Consider the following 24,749-nt stretch of genomic DNA (forward strand, 5'->3'; position numbering starts at 1 on the left):
AATTTAACAATCAATTTTCACCGTTTTTTATTTTCTGGGTTTTACTTGAGGGACTAAGCATTCATTTTGTCCATTTGGCCTTTTTATTATGATTAAACACTGAAATAGAGCATATTTATAGCTAAATTTATGGTTACATTCAGTGCGGAATTGGCCATTTGGTTGATTAGGTTGTATCATGCAAAGGCACCACGACATTTACCATTAAGAAACGCAAAATGGCATACAGACATTTCCAAAGAACCATCAGGTTTGCAAATGGTAACACTACAGCCAAGAATATCATCTACTAAAAATGGTTACCAAAGGTGAGGGTCCAGGTTCACCATCCTCCATGAACAGGCCAGACCATTCCCTCCCATGACTTTGGGAAGGTGAAGTTTGCCATTTCCAGCAATGCACTACTTCGTAAAATAATTTTAATAATAGAATTGCCCATGTTGTTTCTCTAAATTTAAACCATCTTTCAGCCGGGCCTGCACAATTCAACAGCCTTTCGTTTGGGTTCTGCACTAACTGTCAGGAGAACAAGCGGACCATGCACATGTAGCCAAGACTATTCCCCAGAGTGAAAATGAAAGAACTTTAAAATGAAATGTAAACTAACTCAATGAAGATTTATGACATCTCAATTTAAAATTAAAAATCAAAAGAAAATCCTTCCGGATCGGAGTAATAACTTTAGGGTGGAACTTGATATGAATGGCGTTACACGATGCAGTAGCCTGCAAGATCAGAGGAACGAATGCCAGGTCCGTGGAAGATCCTTTTCTGAGTCCAGTGACTCTAAAGGTGTTTCACAGGACACCATACCACGGCATTTCTCTGGAGTCCTCTTTGCTTCTTTGCTGCCTTACTTTGCCTCCACATTCCCCGAGCTCCAGGTGGCTTCACACAGCCAGGACACCTTCTGGACATGATTGCCACTCAAATTCTGCTATTTTTCCCTCTAGCACGTGGCCAAGTATGTAGTAGTTCAGCAAATGAAGTAGACGGGCAAAAACGTCTTCTATTCCAGTCAAATAAAGATTTGAAGGGAGAAGCATTTAAAATATTAAATTATTGGCCTGTGTGAAATGCCCCTCTACTTGCGTACAAACTGCCACAGTTCAATCAGCAAAGGCCATACCTGTCCACTTACAGATCAAACAGCCCTTCAAACAGACATTTGCAGGGAACAATCTGTTTTCTTGAGGTGAAAGGAAAGAAAGGAGAAAACACAATGTTTCACCTACACAAAGTCTGGGCTCAAAATCCGACCACCTGGATTTGAAGAACAACCCAAAGCAGAAAGCTTTGCTCTTCTAATCATTGATCTTAGGGACAACAGAAGGACTAGGTTGTGACCAAAAGCTATCGCTCTCACATGGCACCTCTGCCCGTGAATTGATTTTCACAGTTTCTCACTCTCCTATAATTCTATTAAAGCATTTAACCCTGAAGAGGAAACTTCCAAGCTATGCATTACTATACTGAGTGTAACAGATTTAGATAGCAAACTCATGAGAAACTAAGGTTATATCTTCTTCCATATATTTTTGCTGAGAGTATTTTCTGTACTCCAAAAATTGCACACTCTAAATAAAATATCTAAAGGAATACAATGGAATGTGATCCATTACTATGTGCGTGCTGAGTAAGGGGCATTGCAAAAATTAATCTGTTTCTCCTAAGAACTAAGAGACAGTAAGAGTTGTCTGTGGGTTACATAGTAACCTTGAGAATTCATAAAATAAGAATGCGTTTGCTAAGAAAATTGCAGAGGTTTTAGGAAGGCCAGACTAGCTTCAAGGGGCAGATGAAAACAAAGCTGGAACAGAGGAGGTTGAGAATGCTCTGCTGCATATTCACGTTGTATTTTTTTTAATTAAGTGTTTATCTCTAATGGAAAATCATGCAAATAATGTCAGCAGCGATGTGGGAGACCTGTGTTAATGTATAAATGAGTTTTCAACTGCTTTTAATATTAATTACCTTGTATACTTATTAGAAGACATTTCAAACCTGTTTTGCTGTTTTACACAGAGCCTCAATTACAATTCCGAGGAAGAAGGTTACCTTCAGCACCAGTTATACATTAGATAATAAGTAAATTGCAATTTTATTCATAATAAAGAAAACAACCTCAAGTTGTTTTGGCTTTCCCCTATTTTTGATTATCCTTAATAATTACCTTTTAAATATGCTTCCTAAGAGTGTAAAAGCTTTTCTTAAAGTACTCGCTTACTGTGAAACAGAAGAATGGATGTAGTATTTCTGTAACATTAAAATATTTCTAGGGAAGTTGCACAGACATAGAAACATATGTTGCACCCCCCAAAATAAGATGTTTAAAGAAGGCAGCCAGGCTAGAAGGAATGCAATGGAGCTATACTCCAGCAAAAAAGAGTCGAGACTTTAAACACATAAAACCCCTCAACTATCCTTTATCAATTATTCTGAGAGCTCAACAGAATCTACTTAATCACTGAGAAGACAAAGTAGTGCAAGTGGGTTACTAACTTTAAAAATGTACATTTATTATCCAGGGAACCAGCAATAATAGAATCACAGAAAAGTGAGGCTGGAAGTGATCTCATGAAGTCCGTTCCCCTGCCCCAGGGCAAGATCAACTATACATAAACCATTCCTGACAGATATTTGTCTAACTTGCTCTTTAAAACCTTCAGTGATGCAGACTTTGCAACCTCCCCAGGCAATCGGCTGCAGTTCTTAACTATTCTTACCATTAGAAAGATTTTCCTAACGTCTAACCTCAACCTCCCCAACACAGTAAGCTTGTCTGTTACTTCTTGCTCTATCCCAGCAGAACTGGAAAACAGTTTCTTCTACCTTCCTCTTTACATGAAATTTCCATATACTTTTAAATGGTTATCACATTTTCCCTCACTACTGCATTCTCTAAACGAATAATGGCCAACTGGGTCATATTCAATCTGCTGGAGCAATTTACCTCCTCTCCCATGTAATCCCCTCAAGGAGCCTCCCTATTCTGGAACTACCACCCCCATGCCAGAGACATCTCCACCCAAAATGCCAGCAGTTAAGCAAAACAAGATGCGGGAAGAGGAGTCAAACTGAGCAGTAGGATCTCAGATCGCCTTCCTGCAAGGAAAGGTCCCACACAAACCAGAAGTCACTGTGGAAGAGATGTGAGGTTGGGAAAGGTTTTCACCCCAGAGAAGGGCAGGTGAGGCAAGGGAGGGTTGAGTCTAGAAAAGAGGAGAAGAGGCTTTTATACAACCTGGAATTAAGTTGTAGTGAGTTGGTCTGGAAGTGGGAGAGTTCTGGAAACAAGAGATGGTGAAGGAAAGCAGTGAAAAGCAGGAAGATTGCTAGAAGGGTAGGGAATCTGGAGGAGAAGTGAGACCAGACATACAAACAGGGAGGCATGGAGGAGCTGTAGTACAGAGAGAGGGGATTTGGTCACTGAGGAGGAAGTAGCAATGAAAGGTTGGGAAAACATGAAATGCAGAACAGGAAACCTAACAGAAGACCTGAGTGCCAGGGAGATACAGAGCAGAGGCGGTGGGACTGGAGAAGCTCCCAAGCTGCGTTCCCATGAGCATGAGGATCTCCTAATAGATGAGTTCAGTTTCTCTTGTGAAGCAGGTCCTGGGGCAGCAGTGGCCAAGCTGAGTTGTTCCTTGGGAGTAACTCGGCCTCTCTGGACAAGGCCCAATGTCAAGCTTTGACAACAATTACCTTGAGACATAAGACTGCAAGGGATTATGGAAAGATCTGAGGGTGCCATCGCTTCCACAGGGAAAGGTGTGAGGGAGAAGATATGAAGCTATGACAGAACGGGATGAGAAGGTGACAGGAAAAGTCAGTGCTAGACTGAAGGGCAGGGGCCCACTGCAGAGAGCAACCTCTTTAGTATTTATTCTGCTTTCCGTATTGCCAGAGCTAATAATCCCTCCAGCAGTGCTGAGAGTCAGAGGGCAGGAATGCCTCCGAGTCAGCCCAGGTCTGAAAGAGCCTGTGCTGAGACAGAGCTAACAAAATCCTGATGAACCTAAGCTGTCCTTGCAAGGTCAGGAGGCATCACACAGATTCCTAATTCACCTCATAGCATTCCCCTTATCCTCTGATCACCCTGGATGTCCCTGTGCCACATGCTCTCCAATGATGGAGAGCTGATTTCATCACCACACTGTTCTCCTAAACCAGCACTCAAAACACACACTGGTGAAGGAAAATAGCAAATGTAAAAAATGGACCTTCGCTGTTCAGGATCACAAAATCACAGAATGTTAGGGATTGGAAGGGACCTCTGGAGATCATCTAGTCCAACCCACCTGGGTGGGTTCACCCAGAGCAGATCACACAGGAATGTGTCCAGGCAGGTTTTGAATGTCTCCAGAGAAGGAGACTCCACAACCTCCCTGGGCAGCCTGTTCCAGTGTTCTGTCACCCTCACTGAGAAGAAGTTTTTTCTCATATTTAAGTGGAACCTCCTGTGTTCCAGTTTGTACCCATTGCCCCTTGTCCTATCATTGGTTGTCACCGAGAAGAGCCCCACCATGGTTATCCCGGCACCAGCGCAGCACTGAGAGAGGCCAAGGCAGAAGGTGAAGTACTTCATGGCAGCTCAGAGGTGTGCAAGCCAGGTGGGGTGGTCCTTCTGACCACCACACCAAAGCACCACTGTATCATGGCCAACATCTTGCCACACAGCTCAGTGCATGAGACACATGTGTCAGCACAGATCCCCACTGCTTCCTGGGAACCTAGGAAAACAATCTTCAGAAAGTTTGAGAATTACTGCTCTAGTCTGAAAATGACTGTTTTTTCAGTTCTCAAGGGTCATGTTGCCTAGACCTCTGGCCTTTTACCCGCCTCTGGATGCTTCCAATGGACCTGAAGAGCACTGCTCAGAGCAGAAATAGTGCACAAGCCACACAAATGCTAAGCAGAGTGGAAAAATTATTTTGCATGTCTCACATGCAGACTCCTGTCCATATATTCTAGCATGACATTTATGGCATAGTAGCGTTGATTCATAGCCATTTTCTGATCTCTTGCAACTGCCCATCTGTTTTCTGCAGACCTGCTGCCTCACCAGTTATTCTACATTTTGATTTGCACAGCTGATTATTCATGCCCAACCACAATTCAGAACTTGTCCTTTATGAACTGCGTCATATTTATTTTAGACCAGTTCTCCAATATACCACATTAATTTTGAATTCTAATACTGTGCTCAGAGGGTTTACACCCTCTCCCTGGTTGGTGTCATCTGGAAATTCTGTATGCAGATTCTATCATGTAAGTCATTAATTAAAATATTGAATATTTTCAGGCAATCCATGGCAGAATCCCACTTGACATATCCTTCTAGCAATTATTCCAATAACAGTTTTCCAGCCAACTGTGTACCCACCTCATAGCCCATATAGCCTTCCAAATATCAAGAGGTACTGTTTCTCTACTTACAGAGGAATTAGTTCCACTGACAAGGTACCTTCTGGGAAAAAAAAACCAAACATGCAAATTCATTTATCATATTAGTAAACACAGGCTATTTATTTAAAAAAAAAAAAAAAAAAAAAAAAAAAGTTCATTATTTGATTCAGACATTTTTCCCCAAAAATTTAAGATAAACTATCTACTCCAAAGGGAACAAACCCAAAACAAAACACAAAACCCAACCTCAGGAAAGTTTACACATAAGCGCAGTGTTTGCCCTTTCACAGCTTCTTCGAGCTTGGACTGTCATCCAAATGTTCTCAAGTGTAACCACTAATTGCTCAGACATTGCTTCAGTTATTTTACCCTGTGTTGCAGAGATAATTTAATAAGCTTCAGCTTGTTCTAAGAGACCTATTATCCTATCTTGTTAGTTTATAATCAGTTCTGTTCCTGCTCTAGTTGGAATTCTTACCTTTCTCAAGGTAGCAGTCCTTTTCTTGCCCCCTGATTACACATCACCCTTTTTAGCAAAGAATGATGTAAAAAATGTCATTAACTAATTGCTCCTATCTGCACTATCAGAACATGAGTTCTGGCATTCCCTCTGAACTAGGAGTCCAGAAATTCAGTTTTTCTCTTGTTACTACTGAGAACATAGCACGTTTCCTTGTTTCTGTGTCCTGAATTAGTTGTACTTTGTTTTGTGCCTCAGCCTACCTGATTTGGCCCTGGCATCTTTCTAATGTTCTTCTACACTCATCTCTAATAATGTATCTAGTTTCCACTTTCCATATGAGTCTTCAATTTTGAGCTCACGCAATTTTGTCTCATAGAATGTCCTGAGTTGGAAGAGACCCACAAGGAACACCAAGTCCAACTCCTGTCCCTGCATATGACAACCCCACAGTTCACACCGTGTGTCTGAGGGTCTTGTCCAGTCTCCCTGGGGAGCCTGTTCCAGTGCTCCACCACCCGCTGGGGGAAGAACTTTTTCCTAATATCCAAACTAAGCCTCCTCTGGCACATCTTCCTGACATTCCCTCGGGTTCTGTCTCTGGTCACTAAAGAGAAGAGTTTGGCGCCTGCCCCTCCTCCTCCCCTTGTGAGGAAGCTGTAGCAGCCATGAGGTCTCCCCTCAGTCTCCTCCAGGCTGAACAAACCAAGTGACTTTAACCACTCCTCATACAGCTTCCCCTCCAAACCCTTCACCAGCTTTGTGTCCGTCTTCTGGACACTCTCCAGTAGCTTTATATCCTTTTTATCCTGTGTTGCCCAGAGCTGCACACAGAGCTCCAGGTGAGGCCACACCAGTGCAGAGCAGAGTGGGACAATCATCTCCCTGGCCCAGCTGGCAATGCTGTGCTGGTGCACCCAGGACACGGGTGGCCTTCTTGGCTGCCAGGGACACTGTTGGCTCATGTTCAACTTGCCATCAACCAGAACCCCCAGATCCTTCTCCACAGAGCTGCTTTCCAGCATCTCGTCCCCCAGTCTGTATGTACAGCCAGGGTTGCTGTGTCCCAAATGCAAAATCCAGCACTTGCCCTTGTTGAACGTCATGAGGTTGGTGATTGGCCAGTCCTCCAACTTGTCCAGATCCCTCTGAAGGGCCTCTCTGTGGCTCCTGACAGCTCCTCCCAATTTTGCGTAATCAGCAAACTTTCTAAGCAATCCCTCAAGTCTTGAGTCTAAGTAATTTATAAAGACATTGAAGAGTGCTGGCCCTAAGATGGATCCCTGCAGAACCCTGCAAGTGACTTGTCTCTAGCCCGACATTGCCCCGTTTACGAGAACCCTTTGAGGCGGACCCATCAGTCAATTGCTCACCCACTGCACTGTGTGTTTATCCAGCTGTATGCTGGACATCTTGTCCAGGAGGATACTGTGAGAGACAGTATCAAAGGCTTTGCTGAAATCCAAAATGATCACATCGACAGGCTTCCCTTGGTCAACTAGGAGGGTAACTTCGTTGTAGAAAGAAATTCAGTCTGTTAAACAGGCGGGACTTTCCCCTCATGAAACCGTGCTGGCTGGGACCAGTATGGCTTCCTACACATTTTTATTTGGACACGTTTTATTTGTGCTTTTAATGTTCTTTACTGTGACTCGAAAAGAAAAAGTTAGTTCCTTTAGCAATTGCCAGCCTTCCTGATTTTCTTAGGTTTCTTTCCCAGGAAATCTTACGTATCAGTTCTACGAGCTGAATGCAATCTACTTTCTTGCATAGTATTGCTTTTATTCTCAAATTCTCTCTTCTAATCTTCTGAAAAATGATGAGCTCACTCTTTCACGATTGCTATCATTCAAATTGCCCTTTACTATCATAGGCTTAGCCATCTCTTTCCTAATCAAGCCTAGAAGCACTTCCCTTCCCCATTGCCTTTTCTATGTTCTGTAACCCTGAACCTATTATACTTGTGTGATCTGCTGAAATAAGTATTTAGCCAGTAAAGTGAAAAAGCTTTTACCATAAGCTACTGTTTGGTAATATATGCTAAAGTGATTAGATGAGCCCATCTCTTGGAACAAGAGCCACCTGCAAAAAAAAGGCAGCTTTGGCATCTGAGCCAGAGAAATGAGCGTACAGACAGGAGCAAAATATCTCGCAGCCTTAACTGTAAGCCTTTCCAGGTCACAGTGAATAGCAAGGTGGAAAGGAGGTTTATTAAATACTCCAAAAGTAGCTACACCAGGGCACTGTCCTTGTAGGCATCTTTTGCCAGCACTCTTCAGCTGTAAATTGAAATGATTACTCCAATCGTTGCAATATCTGCAATCACTTAGCATGGCTAGATTCAGTGTTGACACTGCACAAGTCTCAGATATCAAAGCTTTTTCTGTACAAATTAGCTCCCTTCTGCATGTGGTCATGCCCCCTCTCTGGCTAGCAGCTACTGTTTTCTGCTACAACTAAACTGGCATTCTCATAAAGCAAGCAATATGGCAAGGATCAGGAGCAACCATGTGCACCTGCCATTACGCTTCTATTGCAACTCTTAGAGAAACGCACTATGATTAATTTCTCTAAGAAATACATACCTACCCACTGCTTACTGCTGAATGAAGTCTAATAAGGAACAAGGAAGACCTCCAAAAAGCAAATAGAGACATCAATTTAATACGAGTTGGAAGAAATATAAGTCCTTGCCTTCTCCTCATATGAAAGCCACGATATTTCAACCTGTTTCTTTTACAAGCCTCCTGTCTGTTTACTTTACAAGTCTCCTGAACACACAGTGCAACTTACCTCAATGTTTAATAATTCTTTAGTACAGCTAACAAGATTTGGAAATGCTTATTAATACCTTTATCTGAGGGCAACTCCAAAAGAATATAAGAATTCTTTACAAGAGATTAAGCAACCTTCACACTGTTAAAAGTCTCCAGAAAAGGTCTGAACCTGCTGTGCTGCCACCACAATCTCACTGTTGTCTTAGGCCTCCAGAGACCCCAGTTTCATCTCCCAAAGTTTTATGCAGCACTATTAGCCAAGTCTCTTCCACCCAGCAGCAGTCATGAGGTTACCAGCTTTCTGATGCCCTGCTGCTCGAGCACCCTGATCACAGTGCCAACAACCCCTGCCTGCGGGGAGCTAAGGAGTACCAAATGCTGTAGCAGAAAAGTGTGAAGCTAGAAAGAAAATAACATAATATTGCAAGGGTACTAAAGGTAATAAGGCTCTTAGCAAAGGGGAGAGCCACAGAAGGCAGGGCAGGTAAGGAAGGGAACAAATAGGCACAGGCTAGGAATTTTGGCAGGGAGCAAAGGAGTAGCACAAACTCCAAGGAATGAGCTGAGGGCTGGCAGAGAGCAGTGAGGTAGAAGATGCACAGATGGGACAAGAACGGCAGCAGGGAGCTGTCAGAGTTTGCTGCCGCCCAGGCAGAGGCAGGAGGGCCCTGCGGTGGTCCCAGGCCTTACGTCTCCCATCAGCACTGGGGCACATGTGGGAAAAAGCTTCCCATTTCCTCTCCTTCAAGACAGGTCTCACTGACACACAGACAAACCGTGCTGTAAATCAAAGCAAGGCCAGACAATGGAGACAGTTTGGAACTGCACTACTGCTCCACACCGATGTGCTGGTGCGGACAGCCAGACACAGAGCTGCCACCCCACCACAGCCAGAAGGCTGGGACCAGCTTCTGAGGGTGGACCTGCTCTGGGAAAGGACAAAGTGGGACCCTGCCCATGGGGAGATGAACAGTTTTGCTGTTCCTTCCTGGGATGAGCTCCTAAATCAGCAAGTAGCCCAGGGTAAAGCAGCCTGAGACAGAAAATTATCTTCCTGTACTTACAACCCACAATCCAGTAAACTTCTGCAAAAAGCAAAAATTTTAAATTGGAACTGTAAACGTCTCAGACATTTACTTTCACTGTGGTACTAATCCACTATCTAGACCTACTAAAGCAAGAGGAATACCCAGTTGATTTTCTACCCATTTCTTGTAGGGTCTCAGCTGGCCAGCAGATGTGGAAACAAAGCAGCAGGATGGTCTGATCCCTGCTTCCTCCTCCCACCTCTCAAACCAGAAAGCAGTCCAGGCAGGGAAAGCCCTGGATGAACTCCAGCAGACTCCACACTAGAGGGAGCCTTCCTCAGAGACACACCACCTTGGCATCCTCCTCCTCATTACATTATTTTCAGCATATCTACAGGGAAATAAATGAGACTCAGGTGAAACACCAAAACCCTCCAGTTTTGCCAGTTCAAGCACTGCAGCATGTGAACAGTGCGGGGTGGGAGGGAGTACAAGTAGAAGGTACCCGGCAAGTTCTGCCCAGAGATGTGCTTCAGCTGACAAGAAAAGTTCAGCGCTGACATGTTCCTGAGAAGCCTCCTGATAAGAACCATGTCCACCCTGCACCCTCACCAAACTCCCGTGTTGAACATAAGAGCAACTTAACAGACTACATTTTATACTGACCCAGGAGGCCACTTGTTGTTAAGCTGTTAATGAGTTCTGTAATGAGGAAAGCTGAGATAACCCTTCCCTAAGGTTTGTGGCATTGTTTCAGAGGGCCTGAAATGTGGATAACTGTGTTATTCACTGATAATACCAGTGCTGAACTCTTCCTCAGGTGAACTGTTCTAAAATACTATTTAAACTGAAAGTACTATAAGGCACTAACGACAGCCAGGACCTATCCATTTTATTTTCTAAGCACCAGTAAACTGCCCCAAAACTATGAGGTGAACTAGAAGTTCTTACCTGTGAAAGCATTTGTGGCCTGAAAACCAGCTTCCTGCATACTGCTCTCCCAGCAAAGCTTGAGATTCCCGGCTTAACCTGTCCTTACTGGAGACAACTGCTGAGCTTGGAGCTGTCAAGTCACTTCCATCTTAGCTCGTCAGAGTCCATTTCTCTTTCCATTCCCATATTTGGCACCATCCAGTTCCCACCCAATCCCAGGTCTTTCGATCTGTAGGCAGAGGGGATCTGTGCTGGATCCAAGTAGGAAGCGCTGGACAGTCCCATCAACCAGCCAGCCAGAGGATCTGGGCCATGATGAATGTGGAAATGAAGCAAATCGCCTGCCAAGACTTTATTTCCCTTTTACAATTAAGTTCTAATCCTCTGTTCATCCAGTACCATTTTTTCAGGTCTCGGCCACTGGTGATGTTCAATTGTCTCTCTTCTCTTGTGCTCCTCTCCCCTCAGGCACGCTCACTGAGAAATTAAAAAAAGAAGAGATTATGTTTCCTGATGACCTGTAGCAACATTAAAATTAACAGTCTCCAGGGAACAAAAATCCAAAACACATTATCAGGGATTGATTGTACACATTAAAGGAGATCTTCAGAAGGCAAATATTGCGATTTTGCTGAGATGCAAAGTGTGACCACACAGCTCTTTGAAGTGCAAAGAGGAACAGTGCTGAGGGTGTCATATGCATCTCTGAGAACATGATATGATTTACATTTCAAAAGCCATATTTAGCAGAGATGGGGGAAGCAATACAATAACAAAATTGCAGTTAAAAAGGAAAAGGAAAAATACTCAAGGTTCCCAAGTCTAGTCTATTCAAAACCACACTGAGATTATTAGCATTCCATATACCTATACCTGCTTCCCTTCTTTTCTGGAGCAGGAAAAGAGAGCACTGTCTGCCAACACTTTATATGCCATTCTAACAGTCTTCTGAGGTTAAAAACCTTGGTATGTCTGTGTTGTCAATTATCTGTTTAAAGTCTCAATTGTAACACAGATGAGGCAGCTCAGATGTCTTCAGACATTTGGGAAAATTAAAAATACCCACAGGCTATACAAGAGAAACGCGGTTAAGTTCTTCTTGATCATACAGCTTTTACATAGCACGGATATCTGCAACTCACTGAAAACTATTATAGAGAAGCTGCATATCCAGCTTTTAAAAACCAGGGTACTTTTACTTCTACAGAGTGAAGGTGAACAGCAGACAGCTACATGTTTAGGGAAAAGATTATTTTAGGAAAAAAAGGAAGAAAGAGAAGTGGACTTGGAGGAGAACCCACTCATTCCCCAGCCATCCAACCCTTGGCTTGCTGTCTCCCAATTCAGTGGCACAGGTGGGCTGAAACCAGGTCTGTGAATATCTCATCACCTACTAATGGATTCTAGCTAATGAGTCTAGCCAGGGCTTGCAGAACTGGATCAGACCCGAGGTCTATGTACTGGAGAAGCCCGTATCAAAGGGTGCCAAGGGTCACCATCAGTCTCAGCACCTATTGCTTTGCAGAACAGTGCGAGACTGGGCACCACGGGCAGGTGTGAACAACTCACCGCCCCAGCCCACCTCACCCTCTACCCTGACCTGCAGGACCTAGACGCTGCCTCAGACCCTGAAGCGTAAGGCTGAATATCCCAGGTGGTCCAAAACTGCAGAGACGCTTGGGGCACCTTCTCTGCCCTGCAGGCACCGTCAAATGCAGCCTGCCACTTTTCCTCCCTCCCCCAGTTTTGTTAAGCCAGTGTTACTGAAAAACACGTTTTTGTCTCAAAACACAGCACAGGATCGACTGATTGGTTACTTGTATTCAAATCCAGTCATTTGCATTCAAATCAAATATGACTGCAGAATAGATTTAAGATGTTTTCCCCATCTCTTACCCAAACATCCCAACTTCACAGAGGAGAAGGTAGAAAATAAGGAAAAAAACTCACATACACACAAAAAAACCAACAGCAACCAAACACAAAGCCTTTACACAATAGTATCTTCTATCAGAAAAAACTGCATAACAATTTTAGAATAGTCTTTAAAATATGATTATTCTCAAATTTCAGCCCTTTGAAGTGCTCTATACAACTAATAAGCATTTCACATGAGGTTATTTTATTCTAAAATATGTATAGTTGAGCAAGTGTAACACACACAACCCCTGTAGCACATATTTCTCTTGGCTCTTAACATTGTGGTAACTATTCTGTAATGACTACAGATGGATGCTGGTCTAATTTCCCAAGCTTTTTCTCTAGAGGCCTGAGTTTCTTTTATATTTATAAGAGCAGGCCCATAATTGCATTCACATTTTCAGCCTTACAACTTTTGATTTTGGTTTATAAATCCTCAATTTTGATGCCTTCTACTTTCAGCATTTTAATTTCTCTCTCCAGCTTAGAGATGCTCAACAGATGAGCAGCAACACCTTATCATCCAAGGAAATTCTCTTATTGTTACACCTTTGTATCAGATATCATATACTTCTGATTCTTAAAAGAATAAATACATTTATGTTCTTGAAAATTAACTTCTTATTAAAAGAAGAATTATCTTCCACATCTTCAGTATTTCTGCTGAACTAGTTATGAACCCAACAGCGCTGAAGAAGCTTTCGGCAACCACTGCTTCTTCAGACAGAAAGATAATATTGTAACAAAATTACAGGACACCGAAACGCTTACAGAGTTCATTCAGACCATAAAATTTTAAATGTAGTGCCCTGCATGAGGTTCAAGTCCTCCCTTAAGGTCTCAAGTGAAAGAAGACACTGATGTCTCTTGATTGCCCTAAGTGAGCGTTTTCTATCACTGCAAAAGCCCTTTTCTACCTTGGCAGACAATGAGCTTGGAGGTGGCTGGTAGGACATAAGGAATCAGAGGAAGCTGCTGGGGCAAACCTGTGTGGTGCTCAGAGCTCACTGCGCCTCTTCTCAACTCAAAACCAAGCTCAGTAGTTATATAAAATATTTCACACTGATGGCTAATAATGTACAGCTATGACTTTTCCATTGTACTTTACATTATCAAGAAAATTTCCATTAAAGCTGAAATGATGTTTAAACAGAGGAGGTTTGTGTTTGTTCCTAAGCTTTTGCAGGCACAGAATGGGTCGGGACCTTTGCTGACACGTTTCAGTGTGGCTCAGCCAACTCTGGTGAAACTATGTGTATGTCCTTTTACACCAGCGGGGTGTAGAAACGTTAAACCAACCTCCTTAAAGTTAAAATCTTACCTGAAAAAGAGAGAGGAGAATAAACAATATAACAGAACTACAATAAGGTGCCATCGTCAATGGAACTATTACAGTTTTCACAACCTGCAGAGACCCAGGTGGGAACACGTCCCATTATAGTGACCAGACGGCAAAGAGAAAATGCAGACTGGAAAGACTAGAGTTTTCCTCTTCCATCCATCTGTTACATCCTTTCCAATCACAACAGAAACTCTGCTTCCACTTCTGCTTTCATTCATCCACTCCAGTGTTATATGAGACTCAGAAGCAAACCAAAGGCGAACATTGTGTTCTATAAATACGGAGCTGTGCTATGAAGATTTTCAGCTACTATGCACTTAATGTGATTGAATACCTAGGGAAAAATCAAACCCATTTGTTTTCATCCTCTACATTTTTCTCTGATTTGGTCCTAAGAAAGTCAACACCACCTGAGCCTCACACAAAGCGCAGACAGAAAATATTTTGACTATTTAACACCTTATGGGAGTTACATGCTCTCATGGTATATTTAGCTAGTGAACTTGCTATTCCTCTTTTCTAAACATTTGAAAATGCAGAATTAAAGGGCCACTGTAAAAAATAATCCAAGAGAGAAAAGCAGCCATTAAATACTGCAATAATACTACATTTTATGAAGAATTGTGCAATCATCAGTCAGGACGAGCCAGGAGGAACTTGCACCAAAAGAAGAAGTGAAATACTGGCATTTTTTCCAAGACTGGCATCTCTGTAATGTCTTGAAAAACTCAAAAGCACTGGCTGACATGTAAATGCTGAAAGGTGGGGTTTTTGTTTGTGGTTGTTGGGTTTGTGGGTTGCTTTTGTTTTGGGTTTTTTTTTTTTGTATTTGTTTTTTTTTTTCCATTTCCTTTCACTCTGTACAGTCTGTTTCTTTGGTGACACGCTGTTGGTTCCCACACAGGCATTAGAAAACCACTGGATGTGCTGTCAGAAGGGCTGTGGCTGTGGGAAGCGCTTCCCATGACAGCCCTTGGCACAAGACATCCTAAAGGACAGCATCTGACCAAGGTGCTTAACAAAATTTGTACCAGGAGTAGGATAAACCTACACATTTACATTTTTGAGCAAGTTACTGAACAGCTTGCAAGCTGCGGTTTAATTTAACTTAATCAAGGGAAGACTGGCTGCTTGAAATTCTAGCTTTCAGGAGATTTAACTGTGTCTCCAAATTCAAGGAAAAAAGTAATCCAAGTGAAGCCAGGACAAGTACTGAACAATCCACATGCTTAAACACTTTGCTGAAGTAAGGCCTATATTTCCTATAGGTTAAGGCAGCACAGACTTGGATATGTATTTGAGAAGTTTCTGGCTACAAAACCACCTCCAACATTTTGTTTTAATAAAACGGAGTTCGTAAAAATATATTTTGAAGTTTGCTAAAGTAATTCAAAATGAAGCGTATGTGCACACACACAGCTCACCTGTCCATCCCCTTCTGGATTCACTAAGAGTTTTCCAGGCCTTAATTTTGCTTCCCATAGAGACTTCTAAACTAGGTACGAATATCTATCAGTTACACGTACTCTTTTTCAGATGGCAGGGCCTGTGTTTTATCGTGTGATCCTCATTTATTTTATTTACTTCTATCTATAATTTGTCATCCTTCTAAGATAACACTGCGTCAGTGCTAAGCGAATCCTGGTTCCTGGGAAACACTATGATCCATTATTCAAAGACTGCTTAAAAAACTCAAGGCAACTTTCACAGGAGACAATCCACAAATCAAACTGAAAACCAGATGTTTAAAATGTGTTTATATAATCGCATCTTTCTCACACACACATGTACATCATTTGTTTTTACTTTCTGTATTCAATATCCATATAGGTCCGTTATGACTTTTTAAACAGGTGCTGTATTTAACTTTCTTGGTGTATTTCAGTGATATACAAAATGAGTTTGTATGTTATGTTATACATATTTATATTCCTACACATAATTTCAGATACTCTTCAGCCTGTTTAGGAATGGTCTCCAGGCTTACTTCTCCTTCCTTTTTGTTACAGCACTCCCTGCATTGGGGCAAAGAGAGGACAGCATTTCTGCTAAGAGCAGTAAAATTAAGCACAGCACAGATGCGTCTTTTGCACACATTTCATCAGGTGTGAACTTAGCATCTGTTAATTCCTCATGCCCATTCCCGACTTGAGTCTCAAAAGACTGTTTACCTTCAGAAATGCATAGATGGGTTTAGATTTGAGACTGCCTAAACAAAGAAGGATGCTCAGCCACCAGCCCTTGGTGGCCGGTGAGCCCCTGGTGATGCACCTGGGACACAGCAACCCTGGCTGTACACACAGACTGGGGGATGAGAGGATGGAAGGCAGCCCCATGGAGAGGGATCTGGGGGTTGACGGTAAGTTGAACATGAGCCAACAGTGTGCCCTGGCAGCCAAGAGGGCCACCCGTGTCCTGGGTGCACCAAGCACAGCATTGCCAGCTGGGCAGGGAAGTGACTGTCCCGCTCTGCTCTGCACTGGTGCGGCCTCACCTGGAGCTCTGTGTGCAGTTCTGGGTGCCACAGGATAAGAAGGATATAAAGCTACTGGAGAGTGTCCAGAAGAGGGACACAAAGCTGGTGAAGGGTTTGGAGGGGAAGCCGTATGAGGAGTGGTTAAAATCACTTGGTTGTTTCAGCCTGGAGAAGAGGAGACTGAGGGGAGACCTCATAGTGGCTACAGCTTCCTCACAAGGGGAGGAGGAGGGGCAGGCGCCAAACTCTTCCCTCTGGTGACCAGAGACAGAACCCGAGGGAATGTCAGGAAGATGTGCCAGAGGAGGCTTAGTTTGGATATTAGGAAAAAGTTCTTCCCCCAGAGGGTGGTGGAGCACTGGAACAGGCTCCCCAGGGAGGTGTCACGGCCCAAGCCTGACAGTGTTCAAGAAGAGACTGGACAACACCCTCAGACACACGGTGTGAATTGTGGGGTTGTCATATGCAGGGACAGGAGTTGGAATTGATGATCCTTGTGGGTCCCTTCCAACTCAGAACATTCTATGATTCTATGACAACCCAAGCTAGATGCAGTCTTTCTGCATTATTTGAAGCAGGAAACGGGTCTGGAGAAGAGGGCATATGGCCAAACCGAAACATCATTTTTTCTAGCCTGTTAAGAAAACATTCGAGAAAGCAAGACATATCCCCAACACCAATGCCAGCACACACTGCAAAACCTTCTACAGACAAGGCTTGGTTTAAAACAAACAGGAGGAATGCTTCCATACAGACATTTCTTCTCTTCCTTCTCCTCCTACTTGTTTCTTTCTTTTCGGAGAGCAACTGAAGTAATGATTTAAAAATTGGTATGTTTGGTAGCTTCATGCCAAAGCGAATAGCCTCTGGTAATTAGATAGTAAGGACTATTTCACTTGAAGAAATCCTATAAATAACTGATAACACAATGGGGCATGCCACATTTGCTTCCATTAATCTTGCTAAGTGGTATAAATTAATTTGGGTCCTCTATTTTCTATCTCTATGAACAAACTAAAGAGCCATACATTTTCCCATAGCTACGCTGACAGATTGCAGTAAAACCCCAGTGGAAAAGTTTACTAAGACCTCCGTGACAAGCTATTGGGTTTGGATGAGATAATTATTGGGAGAAATTGTACAAGCTGTGTTACGCAGGGCAAATGAGAAAATTGCATTGTTTATTTTTGGACCTTAATTACCAGAAGTTGTCAAGAGAAATCATTAATCATGCTGCTCTATGAACCTGACCAGAGAAAAACCTGAGCTCTGAATTTGATTTGCCAAACCAACAAAAAGTTAGTAAGAGCAGAATCCAGACTTAATTAATCTTTTTCTAAAGCAACATAGGGTCAGTATTCAAATTTGCAGGTTGGAAAAAGCAAAAATTACAGTGAGCAGATTGGAGAAAAGATTACAAGTCTTTGACTGCTGCCCCCATAACTTGTATGAGAAACAAGGAGTTACCAGAAATCCAGGGTATTCTGTGTATCTCAAGACTTCGAGCATCCAACATTTAGCATCCCGTTAGAAAAACTGTGGTTGTCAGTCATAGCTGCAGAACCTAACCACCCAGATTAGCAGCAGAAGGACAGTGAAGTCACTGGTTTAACAGTGCCACAGAGGGTGCACAAGCAGGGAGGAAACACCTTAGGAGAACACAACGTTGCCACTGCCTGTCTGTTGTTAACAACATTATGAATGTGGAGCTGAGCACCAGGTGGGTGAGATGTTTCCTCTTCCTCTCCCACAGAAACTCTTTGCTGCTTCGACAAAATGATTCTTCACAGAATCACAGAATGTTAGGGATTGGAAGGGACCTCAAAAGATCATCTAGTCCAATCCCCCTGCTGGAGCAGGAACACCTAGATGAGGTTACACAGGAATGTGTCCAGGCAGGTTTTGAATATCTCCAGAGAAGGAGACTCCACAACCTCCCTGGGCAGCCTGTTCCAGTGCTCTGTCACCCTCACTGAGAAGAAGTTTCTTCTCAAATTTAAGTGGAACCTCCTGTGTTCCGATTTGAACCCATTACCCTTTGTCCTACTGTTTGGTTTTCACCGAGCAGAGCCTGGCTCCATCCTCATGACACTCACCCTTTATATATTTGTAAACATTAATTAGGTCACCCCTCAGTCTCCTCTTGTCCAAGCTAAAGAGCCCCAGCTCCCTCACCCTTTCCTCATAAGGGAGATGCTCTACTCCCTTCATCATCTTGGTTGCCCTACGCTGGACTCTCTCCAGCAGTTCCCTGTCCTTCTGGAACTGAGGGGCCCAGAACTGGACACAATATTCCAGATGTGGTCTCACCAGGGCAGAGTAGAGGGGAAGGAGAACCTCTCTCGATCTACTAACCACCCCCCTTCTAATACACCCAGGATGCCATTGGCCTTTCTGGCCACAAGGGCACAGTGCTGGCTCATGGTCATCCTGTTGTCCACCAGGACCTCCAGGTCCCTTTTCCCTACACTGCTCTCTAATAGGTCATTCCCCAATTTATACTGGAACCTGGGATTGTTCCTGCCCAGATGCAGGACTCTACACTTTCCCTTGTTATATTTCATTAAATTTTTCCCTGCCCAACTCTCCAGCCTGTCCAGGTCCCGCTGGATGGCAGCACAGCCTTCTGGTGTGTCAGCCACTCCTCCCAGCTTGGTGTCATCAGCAAACTTGCTGATAGTGCACTCTATTCCCTCATCCAAATCATTGATGAATATATTGAATAATACCAGCAAATACCGGTTTCCTTTCACCTCATCTCGAGAACCCATCACATAGACACAAGCACTGTATACTATTTATAAGCTTTCCATTTTCCAAGTGTGCATTGTGCATTTCCCAGCTTTTAACCAGCCAACACAAACTTCCAAATTTCTTTATCTAGGTTTTTAGGTATAATTGGAGCACATAGTCATGTCATGTCCACTGACAAACCTTCCATAAAAGAAGTGAATGGGCAGCGCAACTTTCCTGCAGCAAATGAGTTATGTCAATGACCACAGAATCATTAGAATCACAGAATTGTTTAGGTTGGAAAAGACCTTTAAGATCACCGAGTCCAACCATTAGCCTAACAGTGCCAACTCCACCACTAAACCACGTCCCTAAGAACCTCATCTACATGTCCTTTAAACACCTCCAGGGCTGGTGACTCACTTCCCGGGGCAGCCTGTTCCAATGCCCAACAATCCTTTCTAGGAATAGATTTTCCTAATATCTACTCTAACCATCCCCGGCAAAACTTGAGGCCATTTCCTCTCATCCCGAGCAGACCCAGCAGCACCCTTCTTCTCTTCACCAACAGCACCTTTTGGGTGAGGACATTGCATCCTCCAGGGAAAGGGTGCACAGCCGAAAACAAACCACTGAATTGGTTAGAGCAGCCAAAAATCCTAATATACACAACGGAGATACAGACACACATACTGACTTTGCTCATAAAATGCAGACTGTGTGGATCTAGTCAAGTTGCACTTCTTTTCTGAAGACAGAAACATCTGCACTCTGATTGTTCTGGAAAGGAAATGCAGAAGACGGAATCTCCCATGTGAAAATCTCAAGCAGTGTGTGGACACAGATCAGTGCAGTCCTCCCACTGAACAGTCCTGAGGAATGTGGAAGTAACCATACACAGGAAATCTGAAAACCCAGAGATCAATTGGAGTTATCCAACATTATTCCAGCCTCTGTCAAAACACTTGGTATGAACGAAAAAGCAGAACACAATGCACATTTTGGCAAATGCGAAATGCAGAAGAGAACCGTGAACCTGTGCTAACTGGAATGAAAAACAAACTGATGCTGAAGAGACACTCAAGAGGGGTGGAAGCTGTTGGAGAACAGAACTACTACCTTGGAGAACTAAACTACTATCTGTACAGCACTTGGGTTTGTGACATACGCCACTGGTAGGCATGGATGTCCAGCCACTCTCAAGAAGGATATAGCATCCTAGGGCCGTGACCAAAGAAAATCCTCTTCTGTTAAATAATAAAACATGACTATACAATTGACTTAGCACGAACTGCCACCATATTAATTGAAGAAGCGCTGATAAGAATTTCACAACTTTCTGGAAGGCTGTACCACTCAGAGCTATGAAAGTCCATCTGCTGTGAGCAGCAGCTGTTGAGGAAGGCAAGGAACGTAGGAGAAAGGCCCACCAGTATTTTATGCACATCACTACACAGAAGCAGTTTGAGTTTCCTGCAAATCAAGCCACACCACAAGAATTAATCTGGTTTATTTACAGTGTCAGTAGCCAACATTATCTTCATGCTGCATAAAGAAAATCCAAATAGAGCGTTATCCAGATAAGTAAAACCCAGTCTAAAGAAACTGTAGCCAGCACTGGGCACATCCCAGCGCTGCTGTGAGCAGCACGGGAGACAAATGTCATTCTGCTGTATAGCGGCAGTCAGTGCAAAATGTCAGTCACGTGTGTATGCCTCTTCTGACTTAAAGAGCATTTGTCATGATTTCAGACTGCCTATACAGATCATGTACCGCACAAATCCATTAAAATTCCAGTGCCATAGAAAGCTTTAAAAGATGTATGACTGTGCCCAGAAAGGATCCTTGTTATAATAAATGTGTAAAAATTTGCCTATAGAACTGCACTAGATTTTAGGTGACTAATAAGTGCTGAGCTTCCCTGATCTGTATTCCACCAGTTTTGACTTTCATGCTAGACTACAACAATCTACAAAAAGGAACAAAGATCCAAACTCCTCCTTGCTTCCATTAATACCAGGTCTTTATTTTACCCAGTATCTAACAAAACCAGTAAGTTTAAATTGTACCATCTCCATCATCATTCTACACTCTGTGCAACAATCCAGAGACCCAAACCTTTGCCTTAACACGGTCTTCAGTTGCTCTGTTTTCCAGAGCACGTACTTGAATTTTATCCTCTGACTGACACTAGACAACAACTAGATTAATACAGAGCCTGTATCACGAGCAATATCCAAGCAAAAATTTCCCCTGAGTCCATGGTAGTTCTACCCATGCCAGGCCAAGAAAAATGAACTCTGCTTTATTAGTAAATAATCTAGACAACACTGAGGAAAGCACTCCTTCAGCATTTAAATGTGTTTTTAAGCCTCACAGGCAATGGGGCATAAGTAACTGTCACAGTAATTCTTAGTTACAACTAACAATACAACTTTATTCCAACCTTCAAGGTGGAAATGAGAAAAGGAACAAAATAACAGCCTAGCATTTCCCATGATTTTCTTGGTGTGGAGGGTTAAGATTGTGGGGTGACAATAAAACCCTGGCAGATGTATTGTTAACCCCCTCTCCCCCCCACTTCCCCCTTTTTGCCCCTCCCTCTCCCCCCTTCCCACTCAGGACAGGTGATCGGGAGGGAAAGAATGACAGAGAGAAGAGAGTTGGAAAAATTAGCAATGTTTTCTAATGCTACTGATAAGAATAGAGAAAATAATACAAAATATACAAAACCAATCTCGAAAGTCCCAGCAACTGCAGAGCCGGCAACCAAAGTCCTGTATTGGACTCTGCAGCCAACCGGAGCTGGATTCAGTCTGTCACTAGGCCTCAGTTCGCAGGGACGGTTAGCAAGGTCCTCTCCTAATGTTGGCCATAAGGAAAAAGAGGGAAAAGGGCCGAGATCCTCGTGATCTCCCACTTTTATATGAAGTATTCACGTGAATGGAATGTTATACACAGTTGGTCAGTTTCTTGGTCACTTGTTTCTCGTCGCCCCTCTCGCGAGATGTCCATCCGTGCTTATCAATAAGTTTGCATTCCATTGCTAGGTTTACCAAAACATGTGTCTGGTTCTCCAGGAAAGCGCAGTTAATATGAAGGCTTTAGCTGACAGGCAAAATTCACTGAAAGAGATACTTGTTTTTAACAAAACCAGGACACTTGGACTTGGGAGACAGGACTTTGTATTTTTGGGGCATGTTACCTCATCTCTCTAGGCTTCCCATCCCATTGGTAAAGTGGATATAACTTCTACCTGTGGATAAAACACTATAAAATACTTAGGGAACGTATATAAAGTATAAAATACTTAGGGAACAGAGGTGTTACTGGTAAAATAGAGAGAAAAAGCTAAAGCAGAGTTTTGATTAATCTGATTTTGTTCTCAAGTGAGTATATAATTTTGCAAATCCAAAACAAGTCTATTAGTGTTGTAAAATCACACCAAATAAAACTTTTTAACTAAGTAAGAGGCCAGTGGTTCTTTATTTCCAGAGAACACCAACAGTATATATACACTACTTTAAGCCCAGTGTTCTTCAAAAAATCTGTTGGAAAACAATTCACAAAGTAACTCTCAAACTTCAAGGCAAGAGCACAGCTGGGAAGCAGTATCCTGAGGTGATCAGCTAAATCTCATTTTCCAGAGAACTACTCAGCTCATTCTCCCAAATCCCTTATTACTCAACATACAGAAGCAAAAATACTATATTTTCTTGTCCTTGAAAGACAGCTTTTTACACAAACAAACTGCACAAAGGCATGGGAAATAATGTGTTATCAGTTAAACCTGTGAAATTCCCCTAGTTGAGATGGTCTTATTTAGCACGGACGTAAGAACAGAATTTGAACTCGCTCACTTCAGCCGTGATTTGGGAAGCGTTTCTAATCCCCATCAGCAAAACCAAACAACTCACCAAGAACACCGTGTTTGTGGCTTTTTTAAATCTAGTGCCCTATCTATTTTCTACGAGCATTTTAAATAACAGACATATTTTAATATACCCTTGTCTGTCGTATTCTAAAACCATTCATGCTACGCTCATATACGGTGTCTGGATGTGACTGAGGCGCGTGACCGTATGTAACTGAAGCAGCGTGTGAGCCACGCAACACTAACAGCATCTTCTTTAATAAACAGGGTGGAAAAACACTCTGAGGTTTTTGACCAAACAACTCAAAAATTTGTATTTTTGTGGAGGAAAATTGGGCTGTTTTGATTCTCTTACAAATGAACAGCCCATTCAGCTGTTCTTGTGGCATCCATGCATTTAGGGAAATCTCACCTGTCTGGCCTTGCTTTGTGTTTCACAATGTCCTTTTAAGTATAAAAATGTAACATTTACCTTTAAGTTTACATGTGTGGTCTTTTCAAGCAATACCTGCCAGTCTTCTCCCCCTACAACCCTCTGCCAATAAAACACAGATTCCTATAGAAAGGGCCCACACAAATGTAATTTATAAATAATTATGAATTGTAACTAAAGCTTCAAAGATAAAAACAGAAACACTGCAATCTTGTCTGGGAAGAAAATAATGATCTCTGCAGATGAACAATCATTATCTTCCTTGTTCAGCCATGGAGTTGCAGCTTTGTCTTTCCCAGCTGTTAACCTACCAACAGTCTTACCATAAAAACAAATAATACTTTTGGCTTTTTTTTCTTCCTCTTTCCTTTTAAACAAGTCGAAGATGTAATGAGAGTCTGATTTTGTCCCTTTGATAATTAAGTTTCCAATATCACAGCATGTTTTCTAATAGCAGCATCTGCTTTCTGCACTGCAGCCCTACAGCTAAGAAAGCATTTGACTTATTAATAAAATACAATAAAGAACCAAACATCTGGGAGGAAAAGATGCGTGAAAGGGAAGAGACTGTCTTCTTCTCAAAATATTAAAGAGACAGCAGAGCTCATCCAAATAAAACGCAGTTTTTCTGTTGAGGAGGCAGCTGGAACCAATGATGCTGATGATCCTTATTCTACTATATGCTGCCGCAAGACACAAACCTATTCAGAGGAAACAGAGGGGAAAGCAGGAAAAATCCCACCTGTATTAATCTATAGCACATAGTTAAAAGCTCCTGAGAGTGCAACCCATTCCCATGCCCAAGGAACAGGCAGATGGGTGTACATAAGTTCCTTCTGCTAACAGCACTGGCAGAAAAGGGCTTCGTATCAACACTTCGAATACTGAAAAGAGAAAACAGGACAAAAATAAAACAAGAAACACTAAGATCCCAGAAGAGTTAAATAGCTAGAATTCTGGATCAACAATTTGAGCTTCTTATATAACGCAGTTCATCATATGTTACCCAGTCACTCATGCATCGAGAGTGGAAACTGGGTTAACTACGAAATTTCTCAGAAACAAACTGAAACCTTGATTTTAAAACACTTCTAAATGTGCCAAATACTTGGGTGCCCTGTTCTAAGTTAATTACTGTCAAACTGAAGATCTACACTTTGCATTCTTTTCAAATGCAAAATCTGCGGGGCTCTATGCTGCCCTTGCAAAGGGCACTCATTTTCCCTAAGGGTTCACAGAATTTCTTCCCACTGCCGACTGAAAGGAACACTCGGGTGTCAACAAAACCTTTCTGAGGTGGGATGGTCATCCCAGAACAAACAGGCAAACTGGAGTTTCCCGGTTGGCAATGGGTGTGCAGGAAC

The 24,749-nt window shown here is 42.7% G+C and overlaps 1 protein-coding gene across 3 annotated transcripts in view; it reads right to left on the reverse strand.

Annotated features, from left to right (window-relative positions):
• The window catches only part of LDLRAD4 (low density lipoprotein receptor class A domain containing 4), a 301,744-nt gene that overhangs the window by 184,527 nt on the left and 92,468 nt on the right, over positions 1-24,749 (reverse strand). For all 3 annotated transcript variants that reach the window (XM_065053070.1, XM_065053068.1, XM_065053069.1), the window contains one exon: positions 10,626-11,084. In XM_065053070.1, coding sequence (XP_064909142.1) covers positions 10,626-10,665 — 40 coding nt within the window. In that variant the 5' untranslated portion in view covers positions 10,666-11,084. The remainder of the gene's footprint in view (positions 1-10,625; positions 11,085-24,749) is intronic.

The sequence above is a fragment of the Columba livia genome, chromosome 2 (assembly GCF_036013475.1).
Source record: "Columba livia isolate bColLiv1 breed racing homer chromosome 2, bColLiv1.pat.W.v2, whole genome shotgun sequence".
In the NCBI taxonomy this organism is placed as follows: Eukaryota; Metazoa; Chordata; class Aves; order Columbiformes; family Columbidae; genus Columba; species Columba livia.